Source organism: Sardina pilchardus, chromosome 9 (genome assembly GCF_963854185.1).
Source record: "Sardina pilchardus chromosome 9, fSarPil1.1, whole genome shotgun sequence".
Taxonomy (NCBI): Eukaryota; Metazoa; Chordata; class Actinopteri; order Clupeiformes; family Clupeidae; genus Sardina; species Sardina pilchardus.
Genome location: NC_085002.1, coordinates 30,553,936 through 30,572,213, shown reverse-complemented (window position 1 = coordinate 30,572,213; position 18,278 = coordinate 30,553,936). Strand labels below are relative to the sequence as shown.

The 18,278-nt window shown below is 45.8% G+C and overlaps 1 protein-coding gene across 1 annotated transcript in view; it reads right to left on the bottom strand.

Annotated features, from left to right (window-relative positions):
- The window catches only part of flnbl (filamin B, like), a 53,582-nt gene that overhangs the window by 5,006 nt on the left and 30,298 nt on the right, over positions 1 to 18,278 (bottom strand). The window contains exons 21-41 of the mRNA XM_062544689.1: positions 17,663 to 18,263; positions 16,881 to 17,054; positions 16,549 to 16,711; positions 16,285 to 16,445; positions 15,322 to 15,489; positions 15,051 to 15,174; positions 14,638 to 14,791; positions 12,846 to 13,035; positions 12,345 to 12,592; positions 11,711 to 11,791; positions 10,586 to 10,688; positions 9,886 to 10,026; positions 8,609 to 8,737; positions 8,047 to 8,220; positions 7,714 to 7,872; positions 7,201 to 7,404; positions 6,140 to 6,292; positions 5,846 to 5,968; positions 2,520 to 2,786; positions 2,266 to 2,403; positions 1,763 to 1,878 (exon numbers count right to left, since the gene is read on the bottom strand). Of these exons, the coding sequence (XP_062400673.1) occupies positions 1,763 to 1,878; positions 2,266 to 2,403; positions 2,520 to 2,786; positions 5,846 to 5,968; positions 6,140 to 6,292; positions 7,201 to 7,404; positions 7,714 to 7,872; positions 8,047 to 8,220; positions 8,609 to 8,737; positions 9,886 to 10,026; positions 10,586 to 10,688; positions 11,711 to 11,791; positions 12,345 to 12,592; positions 12,846 to 13,035; positions 14,638 to 14,791; positions 15,051 to 15,174; positions 15,322 to 15,489; positions 16,285 to 16,445; positions 16,549 to 16,711; positions 16,881 to 17,054; positions 17,663 to 18,263 (3,771 nt within the window). The remainder of the gene's footprint in view (positions 1 to 1,762; positions 1,879 to 2,265; positions 2,404 to 2,519; positions 2,787 to 5,845; positions 5,969 to 6,139; positions 6,293 to 7,200; positions 7,405 to 7,713; positions 7,873 to 8,046; positions 8,221 to 8,608; positions 8,738 to 9,885; positions 10,027 to 10,585; positions 10,689 to 11,710; positions 11,792 to 12,344; positions 12,593 to 12,845; positions 13,036 to 14,637; positions 14,792 to 15,050; positions 15,175 to 15,321; positions 15,490 to 16,284; positions 16,446 to 16,548; positions 16,712 to 16,880; positions 17,055 to 17,662; positions 18,264 to 18,278) is intronic.

The following is an 18,278-nucleotide window of genomic DNA, read 5'->3' as shown; positions in this document are numbered from 1 at the left end:
TATACAAACCTTTCAACAAGCAATCAAGGACAATCCTTAGCAAAGTGTACTGTTGGTCTACTTGGTCTATAAGTATACGTTTTGTGTACTGATCAGAGATACACCCAATTAATTTATACTTGGCTTATACTGAAATATGCATAACATAATATACATAACATGACAAACATATTGCCCGTCAACATACACTCTACTGTACATCATGCCTTATAAGATTACTGCTAATACTCTGCACATATTTATATTTAATTTATATTACCATAAACCACCTTTTGTAAACCAAATGTACATTACTGTCTACACTGCACTATACTGTAATTTCCTGCGTATTAGCCGCATTGTGTATAAGCCGCAGGACAGTGTTTTATGCAAGTTAAAAGAAGTTATACATTGATTTTGCTAAATGTCTTCAGCTATGAAATGAATACAGAATGGCAGTTAATATGGTATTAATATGGTTTTGTTTTTTTAATTTGCTTAAAACACTGTGGCTAATATACAGGAAATTACCGTAGCTTATACTTGGTACTTACACTTAAATTTACTTATCTTAGACTGATCTTTGAGAGGCTGCATGGCAGATTCTCATTTCATCAAACTGTATTCACTTCGCAGATTAATTGAGTAGTTTACTGGATAAAATGAACTTTAAATATTCCTGGTAAGGGCATGTACACAGTTATATTCCTTTTCCCCCTTTACCTGTGCTCAATCTGGACCAGCTAAAGCTAAGAGGAGAGATCACACATTCTTGACTGCTTAACTTGGAAATGAATAGGAGCTACTGGAGAGATTAGAAATGTGACAAAAGAGAACACAGACTAACTAAGAAAGAGATCTAGAAGGCGTAACGTGTCTGCCTCTCTGCTTTAGCTGGTCTCCTGTTGAGTTGAAATGGTGTGCTTCCTGTTAAGAGCCTTTAAATGAAACACAAGAGAAACATCCAGCCCCACACCATTTGCCCGACATCTGAAAGTTACTCAAAGTAAGTCAGTAACACCAGCAGGCCGCTTTTAAAGCATCTCTAGCCCATTCTCCTGAGACTACAGTATGAGGGAGGAGGAGGAGACGAATGTTGTGTTAAAGTATGCCAGCAATGAGCCAGGGGTTGCAGGGAAAGCCCTGAGTGTGTATGTGGCCCTGCCAGCAGTTGGCCACGCCATGCTGGCACCTCCTCAGCCTCTGCTGCGGGGCTAAACTCCTCGGGCACTGCCTGCCAACACTCCAGTTAACATGGGCAGCCATCTGCACATGGGCAGATGGGTGGGCCGCTCAGGCCCGAAAACTCGGTCAGCCAACTAATGACAGAACACAAAGCTTGAAAAAGGATCTATTTAGAGAATCTATTGAGAGTTTCTATGAGTTTCTACAAGGCATACCAGTTTGTTGTGGCAATGGCATACCTTCACAATGGGGGTGATTAAATAAAAAGATATCACTATGTAACAGCTTTTCTTTAAACATAATGCTATGTGAAATTTGGTATTACCAAATGTCCCTGTTAGGAATAGAGCCACTGCATCCTTGGCCTAGAGGCTCAGTGACCAAAATGATCACTGAACTACAACCTTGACAATACTTCTGTGGATGACAGAAGTTTTGAATTCACCTCCCACAATGTTGCCTGTATCTGACCACAATGTCTCAAGACATGCTTTTGTTCTTTGTCCAGGTTTTGAGTAGTGTTCTGCTGGTGTTTGACACTGTACTTTGGTAGTTACAGACACATGATCAGGTGTGGAGATGTTTCCTCATGTCTCACCTGAAGACTGGTAACAGTGAGTCGCCGTGCATCATCTGTAGGTGCGCACACTTGCACCAGGTATGGGCTGTCAGGGATGTGCTCATCATTGAACTTCACCGACACCTCATAATCACCTGAAAAACCAGCAGAGAAAGATTTTGAAGCATATAGATGCAGCAACAGAGGGAGATAAATAAAAGAGGGAGATGAGCCACATTCTATGACTTTTAGACTATTAACACACTTCTACACATAAAGCTAAAACTAAAACCTAAAGCTAAACATAACACAATGCCATGGAGCTGCCCACAGTCTAAACTACCCAATAACACCATGGTAAGTACGCAACATATTTCATACATCTGAAAACTGCTAGAATCCAACATCTGTGGCAGTTTAACTGGACCTGGAATGTAACAGTATGACTAGATTCTTTGGAGGCATAGCTACATGCTCTAATAACTGCAGGAACATTGCAATATTTCAGGATATGAAAACTATATTGCAGGCCAAGTTCCTACCAGGCTCCTGTGCAACATATGACACCCCACAGGAGCCATCCTTCCGGTCCTCAAAGGAGATTTCAGCTCGGCTTGGACCCTCCACAGCGATTGAGAGGCCCCCTGCACCAGCTTCCCGTGTCCAAATGTTAAACTCCGCTACACACAGACACACACAACACAATTATTACGATTATCATTTAATAAATAATAAATGTATTTATTATTGTTATCATCATCATACTCATCATCAAGTGTGAGGGCGAGTTCTCTACCTGGGACGCCTGCCTCAGCCTTCTCTAGCCCTGGGCCACCAGCACGTACTTTGTGGGGCCCACCCTCTCCCAGTGGCCCCACGGTGAACTGGAAGGGGCTTCCAGGGACGTGCTGGCCACGGTACTTGACACTGACCATGTGTATGCCCATCTCTCGTGGCACAAAGCGGATACAGTAGGTGTGGTTGCCCATGGCGACTATCTCTGCATCCTCTGTGGCTCCGGAGGGGCTAGTGACCTGAGCGGACACCTCTCGGATGTCTATCTCTGCACACACAGAAGGAGGACACGTGAGAGGGAGAAAAAGTGTGAAATGATGTCAAGAAAAAGTGTGAAGTGATGACACAGCTGCACACTTGTGAGAACAGGACTATGAGAGAAGCCAGATCATAGGGAAGCCTCTGGGAAGGTTTAGGTGAGCAACTAAGCAACCAGGGTAGTGGATAATAGCAGCAACCAGGTGGAGTAGCACATGCGCACACACGTGCCCACGCACAGAAACATGCACGCACACACTGGAAGCAAGATCAAGCACGTTCTGCCAACCTCGTTGTTCCCATTTGCAGGGCTTTAACACGCACCCTGCAGCCCCGAGCTTTGGGACAGGGGTGCAGCAGTCTTCCACGAGCACTCAGTTCTTCCCTCTGAGAAGCTCCAGGCCCTCGAGGGCCCAGACAAGTCGCTCCCCCAGCCCCCCAAACGTAGCGAGCAGTGAGAGCGGCATATGCGCCGCGATAGCAGCTCACGGGCCAAGGCCAGAAGAAACCACGTCACTACGAGCATGTTTACAGAGGAAAGAGGAAAGAACAAGAGGAAGAGAAATGAGAATAACACAGAGGGAGAAGACAAAACAGAGAAGTAATTCAGAGAAAAGTTGAGTTGAGTCTTGGGAGGGGATGTTCTTTAGAAGATAAATTAGTAGATATGCGCTATGGAGAACTTTAGCCAAGTTATAAAGACGTGAGGAATGTATGACAGTAAAGTGCATATCACTGAAAGACCAGAGGTGACAAGAATGAAAAGGGACTACATTCTGCATTTAGACATATGACTAAAGAAAGATTTAGTTGAAATAAACAAACTACCATCTTAAGGTTCTCAATTTAGAATCTAATTAGAGAACTCAACTATGTGATTAAGACATTTCTTGACCACCACCTCCTCACTATCCTCACTATCTTTTTAGGCAGAGACAAGGATGGATGACTATCTTTCTATATAGTCAAGACCCGGTTTATCCAAAGTTGGTATAATAATGGCAACTGTTTCAGAAGTCAAAGAGGATATGATGGAGGACATTAGAGGAATCAAGGCAGGCAAGCATGCTTTGACTAAGGAAGTGGAGACCGAATATCCCTGACATGGCTTTTGTTTCTTGTACGATCACAAGTACACTACTTTGTATCAAATCAAATCAAATAATTTGGAAATCTGGAAAAAACGTCACTCATATCAAGCAACTTGTAGCAATGGGTCATCATCTGGTGGTGACCTCTGTGTATAACATGTTAAAAAGAGACTTTTCGTGACAACTACATACTGTAAGTCCTCCTGGTCAACAGGATGTTAAGTGTACACTTGACATACATTTTAGTGTGTACTTGACATTGAGAAGGCATTATATAGACAGCTGAAGGGTACACAAACGAACAGCAGTGTTGATCTTCATTGTTCTGTAGAGAAATTTCCTAAATCGCTTCTATCATTTTTATCGGGGTACACTTTTTGAGATCTATTTTGTGCATATGTTTGCACAGCATACGCCTTGTTTTTTCCTCACCATGTGTTTTTGCTTAAGGAGTAGACCAAAGAGCTCTCAAAGTCATACCTTGGCAGGACACAAGAGCGTAAACAATTGTAGCTCAGCCAGATATTTGGCTGCGCTCCCTGTTAATGCTGATTTTCAGTTCAGCTCATGCGTATAATTCCAGTCACCCAGTCTGCTATTCCACAAGTAGTCTTTTGTGTTTTTTAAAAAAAATCTGTTTTACCCAGAACACCACATGTCAGCGGAGGTGTCAAATTCTTCTCCTTACCCTGACATGCATCATGAGCGTCTAGCCCTCTGGTTGGGGAGCTGATGTCATACTTCGAGTCTGATCTGAACAACATGGTCCCTCATACCTGTTCCAGCAACACTGGGAGCACTGTCGTGCCAAGCTTGACACAATGTAGGCTGAGCTCTGTGCCTGCAGTGCATTATCTGGCATAGTGCCACTGAGGAAATGAGAGGGGCAATGGTGTGAGTCATCCATCAGGACTGGCCTCATTCAGCTAGCTTGCCTGGCACATGGCCTAGAAGAAGCTACTTTATTGTCTTCTCATTTTCTGACAGGTATCATGATAACTCATCTGCAACGGTAATCTAGTTCTCGGGTCCTAGCTGGGGTTTTCCAGATCATGGCTCCAAGAGGGCTCACATGTCAGAAAATGTGCATCAGAAGTCAGAATGGCACAGGTTAGCTACACTAAAACCAGTCAAGCCACGCTATCAGCACCATAAATTCAAGTAAGTATATAAAGAATATGGCTATATCTGACGCAGGTCAGCTAAATTCTTTCCCCTGCCCCACTTCCATCTCAATTTCTAAACCTACTTTGTCTATGCACAGCAGAGTTTCTTTCTTGTTCTTCTTTTTGACTCTTTTATGCTCACTCCTTTTCCTCCCTCTTTCTCCCCCCCTCTCTCTGGTGTGCATATGCAGGGCAGTAAATCACTGCTGAGCGAGGCCAGTAGGGTCGGTGGCGGGTGGGTTCAGACCTGGGTTGAGCCTCTTTAACGAGCACCCGTTGCCTCGATATCACACCAAGCCACCCCAGGTGACAGATGTCTTGCATTTGATATCTCCATTCTACTCCAGACACTGAGTGCAAACAGATGGAATGTCAGGGTTACAGCAAGCCATGTCACCTGAAACACTGGAGTCTTTTTTTACCACAGAGAGGAGTTTGTGGGTGACGGGTCAGAATGTGAGACCAGTTTAAACAGATTAAAACCTGATGTAAATACTATGAAGCTCATGAGAAATTAAAAGGTTTTTGTGTTGATAAGATGATCAAAAGAGACCAATAAACAAGTTCACAGTGACGCCCACAGAAAAGTAGAAATTAGCTACAAATGTTCATGTGTGATCACGAGCAAATGTTTCATTTCAGAAAGTAAGCAATCCTAACGACTTCACTTTGTAGGGTCTGAAATATGAAACGTCAGATAAAAAGTCAGAACACTTTTATCCAAAACAAGCTATGGTATGGCGGACACACATTTTGATCAGTGTTTAGGCCCCGAGTAGTAGCTGACTAGCCCATCCTTTTCCCCTCCTTACCAGGGATCTTCAGATTGAGATCACACACACTGCCCACGCTGGCGACAGAGGCAGCCTTCTGCCTGCGGGAGATACTTTCGCGGATGCGACCCTCTCCTGTTACCTTCACTGAGAAGGGACTCCCTATGGGCACACAGCAAAACAGACATAGCAGAAGCAGAAAGTCAACCAATATCCAATACACACTAGCACATCAGTCAGCTCCTCTTCATTAAAAGTTTACATACAGTATGTATTTGCTCTCCAACATCTCGGAATACACTAAAGCAAATGTTCATAGCAAATGGACCATACCTGGAACATGCTCTTCAGCAAAACGGATTGACACTATGTATGTCCCTGGCTCCATGGGACAGTAAGACACTCCACAGGTGCCATCCTCCATGTCCTCTGTCTGGATGTCCACCTTACTGGGGCCCTCAATGGTCAGCGCTAGGCCACCGTAACCTGAGCAGAGGGAGACAACCAGGACTGGTCATTATTGTGGGCTGAAAAGCAGTGCTGAACAGTGAAACAAACATTGCTTCCCAACAAAAGCACTAGAGGCATATACGACAAGCATTAATTAAATGTTTATGATCAAATTTCCACTTCAGTACAAACCACTTTTAGTCAGACTGCATCTTCTTAGTACTAAAACTAGAAGTGGCTTTTTCTTTGGTACCACTTACAACCATTTCTATGCTCGTCCCGGAGTCAGAACTTGACTCCAGTCTTACCAAATTCCGTTAATACGGTAAAATCGAACACAAAATAAACAATAAAAAAACAGGGATTCTGGCATTCCTTAAAGTAGTCACAGCACTGGAACTGGGAGGCTGCTATCATACAGTAGCATGGAAAAGACTCATGAACACAGGAAGTGAGGGTGAGGCAGAGTTCCAGGCTGGTCAGAAGGGAGTGCCCACTGCTGTACTATTTCCATTAGAACCTCTCAATTAGCCCTGGCATCTGGCACGGCCTCCCCTCTTCAAAGCTATGGGAGTCACTAAGGTCAGGGAGGCTTTCATGTGGAGAGCACATGGGAACATTTGGGTCATAAAATCCATCTAAACAAGTCTGAGCGCAAGCTGTTTGCATCATGACAGAAGAATGGAGATATGGTGGGGGAGAAAAAGGGGGATCTATAGTCTTGAGAGCCAATGCCTTTATGATGCAACAGGCATGGTTAATCTCTGCATCCCTAATATGAAATCCTTAACTGAATCTTCAGGTTTAACATCGAACAACAATGGAAAAGGAGACAAACAAAACAAAACAAAAAAACAACAACCCACCTGTCTCCAGCTGGGGAGCCCACAAGAGACAGAACTGTCAGAGTTCAACGTACATCAAAACACACCAGAATTGCTCACCTGCTTCTCTAGTGTCGACAATAAAGTTGGACATCTCAGAGGTGAGTCCTTCCACCAGGCCCTGCCCATACACCTTGACCTTACTGGCATCTCCGATCTCAGACTGCACCACCATGATGGTGATTGGGCTGTTGGCCACGTGTTGCCCATTCTTCTTGATGCTGACCAGATGCTCGCCAACTTCCCGCGGAATGAAGGAGATGCCTAGAGAGAAGAGGAGACACTTCACTGTTGAGCTCATCTCAACCGCAGCAGCATAGAATTAAACGTCTTTCAACATATTGGTATGGCAACTAGAATTGGCAGAACATCTGTGAAAAAGATATTCATAAATGACACCCTTTATCCAATCCACACCCTTTCATCAAACAAGGCTGAACAAAGCATTTGTAAGTGAGAAGCATTAACTACAGTAAACCACATGAAACAAAGACTGAAAACCCCACAAAGCCAGCAAGCCATCATTCCCATGGTCAATGCTTCACTGTAAGTGGTGGGTACTGTGCAGCTTACCAATATGGTTGTTGGGCTGTCTCTTAAGAAGACAGGGCTCATCTCGACCCGAGGGGGCCTTAATGCTGGCAGTCAGGAGGCTGAGATCCGTCTCGTTAATGTCCAGGGTGAAATCAGCTGCAGAGCCCAGTTTCACCTGAGACCTCCTCTTGTTGTCCTCTTAAGAGGAAAAGCACAGAGCAGCACAAACAGTAGGTTATGGATGGAGATTGGGTAACTCATCCTTTGGAGCACTTCAAGAGGCAATTCATATGACATCTTCTGTGGTGCTAATGCACTGAATGAGTCCGATCACTGACTAATAAAACAACCCATTTGGACCTATGGCCTCACCAGTGACACGGGCAGTGAATGGGCTCCCAGGAATGTGCTTTTCGTTGTAGCGCACGAGGATGTTGTAGTCGCCAGGCAACGTGGGAAGGTACGTGACCGTACAAGTGCCATCTTTATTGTCCACACAGCTGATTTCAGCTTTGGAGGGACCCTCAATAGCCAAATCCAAACCACCTGGTATTTAACAGACACCAAGGGACAAACATTAAGGCCTTTGAGTGCAGCTTCCTCAAATCTCTTCTGACAATGACATCATGCAAAATGATATGACTGTCTGCGGAAGAAGTAAATAACAATGGTTTAAATCTGCCACAGATGACATCTCTACCATCTCTCAGCTGTGATTAATGCTGGAACATTGGACAAACTCCAAATGTTATGATGCAACCTTAAAGTAATGACTGGCTGTTTGTTTAGTTGTGAAGCAATTGGATGACAAAACAAACACCGCTGCTATAATAAAATTCACATCACATTCCCATTAGACATTAGCTTTGACCATGCTCTGGAAGTATTTGATTTTTACATGGCACCTAAACGTGGTAACATGATGCTCTCTCACCCTCAGAGGCATCCTCTGTGTAGATGGTGAAGGTGGCAGTCTTGTTGGCCACTCCGTACACCAGGCCTGGCCCATAGGCCGTCACGTTGGGACTGCTAGAGTGGTTCACAAAGAACTGCAGCGGAGACTCTGTGGAGCAAAAAGCAGCAAGAAATATCAATCAAGGGCCAAGACAAACAAATGTTCACTAATCCCAAACAGCTTACTGATCTGACTCAGCCTGTTCAGAAACCTAACTCATTCAAACCCCTACCATTGTTCATGGGTACATCCTGTGCACACACATGTGCCGTGTAAAAGCATGGGATCTATCTGCAGAGGTGCTGGCAGAGGTATTAAAAGGCCAATGACTAATCTAGCCTCCACTTGGAGAACAACACAACATGTAGGGACAGGACACCCTCCAATGCGAAGGTCAGAAGCTCAACTTTACCGACACACCAGAGCTAACAAAAACACAGCCATACTCCAACTGAAGTAACCCCAGGCAATCCAACCAAGAGCCATTTTATGTTATGCTATTCTCAGCACACCCAGATTCCCTTAGGGGAGAAACAAAATGCTTGAGCCATTATCTATCTGGAATAAATCACAAAAACTCATACTGAAGAAAGGAAGTCTAGATGAACACTGGATGAAAGTAACGATATGTCATGATCAAACATGCACTAGTCTAATGATAAGAAGCCCTGACGCACAAGGGATTCACCGAGCTTAGTTGCAATAGAATTGAAGCTTTGATTTCCATAATGTATGAGAGTGAGGCTGCTGGATGAGGATCTAAGATCAAGTGAAGTCCCAGCAGCCCCTCCCCTCCAGAGCAGGCTCTGACAGGCGTCCAGCAGCCCAGCAGCCCACAGCCCAGCCCTCGGCTCATGCATCCTGTGTGGAGACACCCCGCTCACATTCCCCAGGCCTGATGTCACCCAAGAGCACTCTTTCACCACGCCAGATAAATCACAAGCCAAATGATTTTCTACCCCACAAGACCCCTTGTCCTCGGCTTTCATTCTGTTTAAACAAATCACTTAAAAGGCTTGGAGTCCTCACTTCATCCTCTGGCCCAACAACACATTTCCACACCATGGAATGACTTCAAGACAAAAGAATCCTCTGACAGGAAATTCATCACAGGGAATGTCCACTGCATTGTGGAGGGATGTCGGTGTGAAACTTTTTCCGGTGGCTGGTACAACTCTACCTTGAACACACGCAGCAGACAAGCTGGACCTTTTAGGACAGACCATTAGCAGAGAGAACAGGAAACGGGCTCAAACCTGGAATGTGAGTGCCATTGTACTTGATGTGCATCTCATGAAGGCCAGCCTCAGTGGGGGCGTATTTGACAGTGACGGTGCCATCCTTATTGTCAATGATCTCAGGCTGGGCGGTCTTCCCTGATGGCATGTGTACCTCTCCTGGGCAAGCAAAAACATGCAGGCATTGATTAAGGCTCCTAGTGATGACTGGTCTTGAAAGGTATTGTTTTGAACCTTTGTTTTGGTAGCTTTTGTATATCTAGATGGATAGGGGGCCTTCCCACAGGCAGCTTTGTGGCTTGTTTACCCTCGCTCCCCACAGGAGAGCCAACTTCTTAATGCTTTTCTAAGGCTCCTGTATTGTTAGTCTGACAAGAGCTCTTTTAGGCTAGTAGGCTCCATCATGTTACATTTACAATTTCTGTACAACTTCTATACCCAGTGTCAGGTTGAGTGATATGGTTTTTACAGAGAAAGAAAAGGAATCCGTATTCTAGTTTGTCATATAGAGGACAAAGCAATACGTGCATAGTGCATACATACGTGCATACATACATACATACATACATACATACATACATACATACATACATACATACATACAAACATACATTTGTTGGACACCCTCGCATTTGGAATTCCTTGTGAGATCACACAGAGGTCAGGGCAACAGCACAACACCATGTACTTCCCCAAAAGCAATCTGTGGCCATCTTACCTGTGACCTCCCCTTTCTTGAGGGTGAAGGGAATCACCATATCGAAGGGCCTGAAGCCTGTTCCATTCATGCTGTTTACAGGGATGTACGAGCCATCAGTCACCTACAAGAAACAGGTACAGTAGGTCAGTATGATGCACAGGATGGTATATACTGCAGGCCTCTCCACGACCGTCCAGTGTCCTCCACTCTGACAGAACCAGGCAGCCATAGCAAATGGGGCCAGAGAGACCAGACTTGTGGTGATTCAGCAGCAGCTGGGGCGTGCATGAAACACCAACAAAAACGGGTACAGAAATCACAGAAAGAAAAAAAAGAGGAGCTACATTTGACCTTCACCCGACTGGGAAAAGCAGAGGGTCTGGAAGTCCTAAAGAGGACCAAAAAGATAGAGAGAGGAAAGACAAACACTGCAGCTGGAGTAAGCGTGCTAGAAATAGAAGGTGGGTGATCGTGAGGCCATCTGTGCAGTGCAGCAGTTCTCCTCAGACAATCCTCCTCAGACATCAGCCCAATCAGCATAGTATCTCTGCTCCTGTTTCTCTGGAGATAGAGCTCCCACACTTCCCCTGTAGCGTGGGAACACGGAGATGGCTGCACATGTTCCATGTCTGGTGTGGTGCCATCCCTGGAGGCATGAGGCAAGGGAGGGGCCATTTAAAGGCACCATTTTCCTTCACAAATCAAGCAAGACAACTGGCTATCTTGCTTAAAGTGATCCATTCTACACACCAGATCTGAAGACAGCCTCAACTAAACTCAGGATAAGCCTGTGCTCTCAAGACTAGGGCCAACTGAGCATCAGGCAGAAGGCAGAGGGGAGATGAAACCCTGCAAAGAATGATTGGTGAGGCTCCATGGAATCAACTACACTTCAGTGTTGGCATCAATGAGGAGAGAAGCAGTTAAAAAGGGCGAGTTAGTCAAATTGTTTATATGCATCTTCAAAGGTATCTCTTCATTAGGAAACCATACAGACGAGGAAACTCATGAGTGCATTCAACCAGCCCTTAATAGAAGTGAGAGATCTAGAAAGGTAGCAGAGGAGCAGGCCAAGATAAAGCGGAGGCTGTGCCACTGTGGGAGAGCATGTGAGAGAGTGTACAAGAGTGGATGTGTCTCTACCCAGGGTTGGAAACCAGCTCCTGGAGCCATCTGCTGCTGATGAGTGGCCTGCTGTTGCACCAAAGGAGCCTCATCTGTCGCCTGAGGGGAGTCAAATGGGAGGTTAGCAAATACATTCTCACACACACACACACACACACACACCCCACACGTGGTCACTGCACAAAATCCCCAAACAGAAAATGTCTCCGGGTATTGACAATACACAACCTTCTAATAGTTCACATTTGCAGTCATTAATAGCTGACACATAAAAACACAACATGCTCTGACCACAACACTAGCAGGTATGTGTCTTGAAAAAAATGCCATGCTGAGACATCTGGAATACCAACATGCCCAGGACTGTTTACATTTCATTCCCACCCTCACATACTGTATGACTGCACTCTGTACTGTGGTTCATTGAGCAATACTGTCAATCCTGACATTCTCAACATAACTGTAAATGAACAGAGGACTTGTTAGTCCTCCACCCCAGGTCATCTCTGTAGAGCTACAATATATGCACATGAACAGACACCACAGCTAAATGTCAATCAGAAAAGAGTAGTGAGAGGTGTGGTCAGTATTAAGAGCAGTTCTTAACTCCCAGTCACTCCAACACTGATAAAAAGCATGAATAATATCTCACCGTGACTTTAAAGGGACTTCTAGGAATGTTTTCGCCACCAAAGCGTACGTAGATGACGTACGTGCCAGGTTTCGGTGCAGTGTAGAAAATATCAAAGGTTCCGTCTTCATTCTCTATAACTTCTGCCTCCACCTCAGTTCCATCGGGGGTGACCACCACACAGCACACCTTGCCTTTTCCAGCACCCTTGGTGTTCACCACAAAGCCAACCTCCTCTCCAATGCCAATGGTGGGGCCGATACCAGGACCTGACAAGCAGAGAGAAAAGTGAAAACAAGTACCATGTTTCCCTGGAACTTCTTAATCTCCCATATGTATGCATCCTAAAACACAGGACTATTCAATGGAAACTGTCCTTAAGATAAGTGATGATAAAGCTTTACCCTGTCTTGGAAATGCACCACCAAAATGTAGTGTACTACGGTCTGACTACGCCAACATTACTTTATGACAAGAGAGATGACAATCTAATGCTACTGAGGGAGGTCAGCTTCCACACACCTGTGACTGTGCACTTGCTGGCATCCCCAGTGGAGGTGGCTCGCACGCGGTAAGGGGACGTGGGGATCTCGTCTCCACCATACTTGATGACGATAGTGTAGCGGCCCACCTTATCCGGCACATAGGACACTTTGTAGGTCCCATCACGGTTATCCTGGATGTTGACCTTCTTGGCTTTACCGTCCTGATCCTATAACAAAGTACAGAGCTTGAGACACACTCCATCCACATTCCCCTGTCAAACCTTGAATTAGTCTGTTGGGTCAGAGTGACAATCTGTGTGTGTGTGTGTGTGTGTGTGTGTGTGTGTGTGTGTGTGTGTGTGTGTGATTTCACCATCATGTTGGTCATGTCATGTATATGTGCCTGGCCCCGTTTCAAAATGTGTACTATGCCATAAATGTTTTCATGCTGCCTCAGCAATACACCACGTCTGCTTCTCCACTCCATGCTCTATTACATCTGTAGTGCACTGTACTGTATGTTTCCATGCTATTGTGCGCCAAGCCCCTTTGAGTGACTGCATGACTGAATACGCTGCAGACACAAGTTCCTCTGTGAGCCAGAGATGGAGAGAAATATGACAGGAAAAAATAGTGAAAAAAGTGAACAGAAAGCAAGAGCAAAGCAAGACAATTACAAGGAGAAAGGGAGGGAAGGGAGAGAAAAGTAGGAAAGAGAAAGAGTACCAGATGTTGGTCAAAGTGCTGAACTGAGATACAGTGAGATCACTTCCTGCACAAGCCTATGAGGCCAAACACTGACTGGGGTACTTTATGGCTACTGTAATTAAAGAGCGAGGTTTCCCCCATTACTGAAGAGTGCAAAATGAGTGATGGTGGGCTCATTTGTGTACAGTATGTGAGATTACACTGAGCTTGAGGTCCACTCAGGGATATGTCTGAGGGATCTCTCTCTCTCTCTCTCTCTCTCTCTCTCTCTCTCTCTCTCTCTCTCTCTCTCTCTCTCTCTCTCTCTCTCTCTCTCTCTCTCTCTCTCTCTCTCTCTCTCTCTCTCTCTCTCTCTCTCTCTCTCTCTCTCTCTCTCTCTCTCTCTCTCTCTCTCTCTCTCTCTCTCTCTCTCTCTCTCTCTCTCTCTCTCTCTCTCTCTCTCTCTCTCTCTCTCTCTCTCTCTCTCTCTCTCTCTCTCTCTCTCTCTCTCTCTCTCTCTCTCTCTCTCTCTCTCTCTCTCTCTCTCTCTCTCTCTCTCTCTCTCTCTCTCTCTCTCTCTCTCTCTCTCTCTCTCTCTCTCTCTCTCCCACTAAGGACAGACACTTGGCTTGAGTGAAGGTCAAGTCAGAGTGTAGAATCCCCTTCTAATGAAACCGCTGCTCCTAAAGCTGCACACAAACAACATGTCTTGCTGAGGCCCAGTGAAAAATAGCCCATGTTAGCCCACGCTGAGGCCCAGTGAAAAATAGCCCATGTTAGCCCACGCTGAGGCCCAGTGAAAAATAGCCCATGTTAGCCCACGCTGAGGCCCAGTGAAAAATAGCCCATGTTAGCCCACGCTGAGGCCCAGTGAAAAATAGCCCATGGTAGCCCACGCTGAGGCCCAGTGAAAAATAGCCCATGGTAGCCCATGCTCAATGGGATTGTGAAAAAGCAGTTCTGCTCCAGGCTGGAGCACTAAAACTCTAAAGACTTGAGAGGCATGTCCATGGAGGCCTCAGCCAAGTACATAATCCAGACTTTAATACAACGGTCACTGGGTTCTCTGGAGAGGCGAGGTGAGGCGAGGGAAACACATGTGCATTCTGGGTAGTGGTGAGAAGGCGTGAGGAGGCACTCACAGTGATGTGCACAGACAGCTGGCCCTCTCCTGCATCTTTGGCATCGATGGTAAACTCAACAGGCAGGCTGGCAGGCACACCGGTAGTGAGCCCAGGACCACTGGCCCGCACCTTACTGGCATCATGAGTGGGCTGCACCCGCAACTTAAATGGGCTAAGAGAACAATGAGAGAGAACAATGAGAGGCAAAGGAGGCGGTTACACATTTTACAACAACACTGATGGGGTGCTGTAATACAGAGTGGCATGCTTCAAGCAAACAGTTGTGTGTGAATAAAGGCTTCACTGTGCTGATACGTCATGGACATTAATATTGTCATTGATTGATCTTGACCAGTATGTGTGTGTGTGTGTGTGTGTGTGTGTGTGTGTGAGAGAGTGTGTGTGTGTGTGTGTGGAGAGGGGGAACACACCTGCGTGGAACCTCTTCATCTGCATACTTTACTGCCAGTGAGTAGAGTCCCTCTACTGAGGGGGTGTAGGCTACGGTGTGGGAGCCATCTCCATTGTCAGTCACCTCTACTGGCTCTACAACACCTACATGCACACACACAAAAGCTCTTGGTATCAATGTAGAAATAAAGGTCTGGATAGAAAGATCACGCCACACATCACTGAAGCGCTGCAGCCATTAGTGTGATTTGGTGTCATGGCAGACTAAGTGTGGCACTTGGACATGCGTACCTTTAGGTCCTGTGACAGCCACAGAGAGGGGGGCCACACCTGCCTTGCTGCAGTCCACAGTCAAAGTCTGAGGGATTTTAGCCCTGACACCTGAGCCAACTCCAGGCCCAGAAATCTTCACTTTACTTGAGTCCACCACATCGGTCACTGGCACCTTAAAAGGACTGCCTGCAAACCAACAAGAAGACAATGTACAGGTATTTAAACAGTTCACATGTTCAGCACTAACAAAGCACAGTTCACACTTATTTCTTTCTCATCTATTTTGTTTGATGATCAGAAATGCTTGACATTCTCAGCCCATAAGTAGCTCTCGTCGATTGTGTCCAAACACCCTCATACAAAATAACTTCTGTATTAGTCTTATGAGTGTTGCTCATAAATATGCCCATATATATTATTATACAGAATACAGGAACTGCAAATGATGTGGTGTATCCCCTTTGCAAACAATGTAAACACAAAACACATTGCTTCTCGGTCATTTAATAAAACCCAAACATGACAAACTGTATTACTATCTTGGGGGTGATGCAGTCTGCAGTCTGAACGATTATTCTCCAGATGTGCAAACTACTCCAATATGTGCTGTACACACAGTGGGATTTAGGAGGGTCATTTCCTTCACTTGTGGAAGAGCTCCAAACCGTGCAGTTCTGGAATGGTGACAGGTGTCCAATTACGCAAGCATGTCATTAATGACTATAGAAAATGGGCTAACCAGCGTGGTTTATAAGAATGCTGTGGATCTTGTTACAGCACTATCTAATACTGCATAAGGATGCAGGAGTATCATAGGAAAATATATGGTGGCTATTCCCTGCCCATAATAGATGATTCCTGGCATGGGAATTTATAATGACATTGAAAATGCTTGCGCAAAGTTTCTACAACATGGCTTCCTGAACTAAACCAGAGCTAAAAACGAAATGCCGTTCACCAAGTGATGCTATACTGTAGTACCTGGAATGTGCTTCCCTCCGTAGGTGATGTTGACATCGTACAGCCCAGGCACATAGGGAGTGTACTCTACATTGCAGCTGCCATCTTTGTTGTCTTTGCATGACATCCTGGATTCTGAGGGGCCTTCAACAGTGATGCCCAACCCTCCAATACCAGCCCCTCTGTTGGCACGAGGAGAGAACATGAAAAACACCATTCAGCAAAATCTGGAAACATGCAGTGCCAAATGTACAGTTGGCTAGTAATGTGAAGCAGCTGGGTTACCTGGTGATGATGGAGAACTTGTTGGGTTTGTCGGTCAGGGCCTGCTCCAACCCTGGGCCCTTGGCCAACACACGCGTTGGATCACAGCCATCAGTCACTCCCACCTGGAATGGACTATTGGGAACTGGGGTGTCATCGTACAGCACCTCCACACTGTGATTTCCTGGAGAAAACCAAACAAGACCCAGTTCAGAGGTCACTACAGAACAAATAATAATACAGGTCATCATCCTATAACAATAGTTAACAAAAGTGATTCAAATACAGTTGCTCTGCCAGCTCAAAGGACCGTTGGTTGGGCTGTGTTGGATTGGCACACTGTTGGTTTTTACCATTTTCAAAGGGTGTGTACTCCACATTGTAGGTCCCGTCTCCTTTGTCTGTGATGCTGCAGTCAGTAAGTGCACCAGAGGGGTTGGTCACCTGTGCCTTGACGTGACTGCCACCTGATCTGCTGAGAGGGTGAGCGTCCACCGTGAACTCTGTGGTGGCCTCTCTGAAGACCCCTACGCCAGACCAATGGGAGGACACAAAGAAACCCAAATGAGAAATGTAGACAGAAGAGAAGCCGACATTCTGACTCTTGGTTTGTGAGAAGATGACGACAATTTTTTTTCATGAGCCATACAACTGTTTATAAAACTGTCATCATTGAACTATACAGCTTTGAAGTAGAGGGAGAGTTCTTTCAACAAAATGGCTGTTCAGGAGAATGCTCTCTTTTTACAGTAGGCTGAGGTCACAGCTGTTAAATTCAAAAAGCCAAAAGACCAGGACAAAGTGAAAGACATAGCTTTTGATTGACCTGCCTTTGAATATCCATATTTTAAATGAATAAGAAACCATGAAAGGCCGGTGATGTCATGGGAACAATCAAAACAAGTACAAAACAACAATATCGACTTTCCACTTTTAAAAAGAGAAATGAGCTGAACATAAGCCAATGCATATTAGGATGGTCAGATGGAACAAGACATGATCCACCATATTGGACCAACCTGTACTTCTAAATTGTTTAAGCTATTGTTTTGCTGTGGAAGTCTTTTTGTTTATGTCCTTGGCTTGTGTTGTTTTGTAAGCCCCTTATTTCTACTGAGACGCTCCTCAAACGTACCTTCTCCTTTCACGCCTGCTCCAAACACCTTCACTTTGCTGGTATCTACAGCAGCATCCACGGCCACCTTGGCAGGGAAGTTGGGCACAGCCTTCCCCCCGTACTTCAGCATGAGCGTGTACATGCCTGCAGTGAGGGGAACGTAGGTGACTGTGTAGGTTCCATCCTTGTTATCCAGAACCTCGGTCTTGGCCTTAGCTCCAGTCGCGTCAGACACAGCATCCATGGCCAGCTGGCCAGGTCCTGCTCGAGAGCAGTCCACGTTCACGACGCTCGTCTCCCCCACCCTGCCGCGCTTCAGCCCCGAGCCTGACGCCACCACCTTGGTGGGGTCGAAGGGCATCTGAATGTCAGCGTGGAATGGGGAACTTGGGATGTGCGTGTCTTCAAACAGGATGTTGACCAGGTACTCTCCAGGTTCGGTGGGTAGGTAGGAGACGGAGCAGGTGCCATCACCGTTGTCTGAGCACTCAATCTTGGCCTCTGTGGGACCCTCCACGGTCAGGCCGAGTCCGCCGGTGCCAGCTCCCTTAGTGTCGATGGTGAACTCAGCAGGGTTCCCCACTAGACCTCCCCTCAGTCCAGGACCAAAGGCCTTCACCTGAAACCAGAGGAA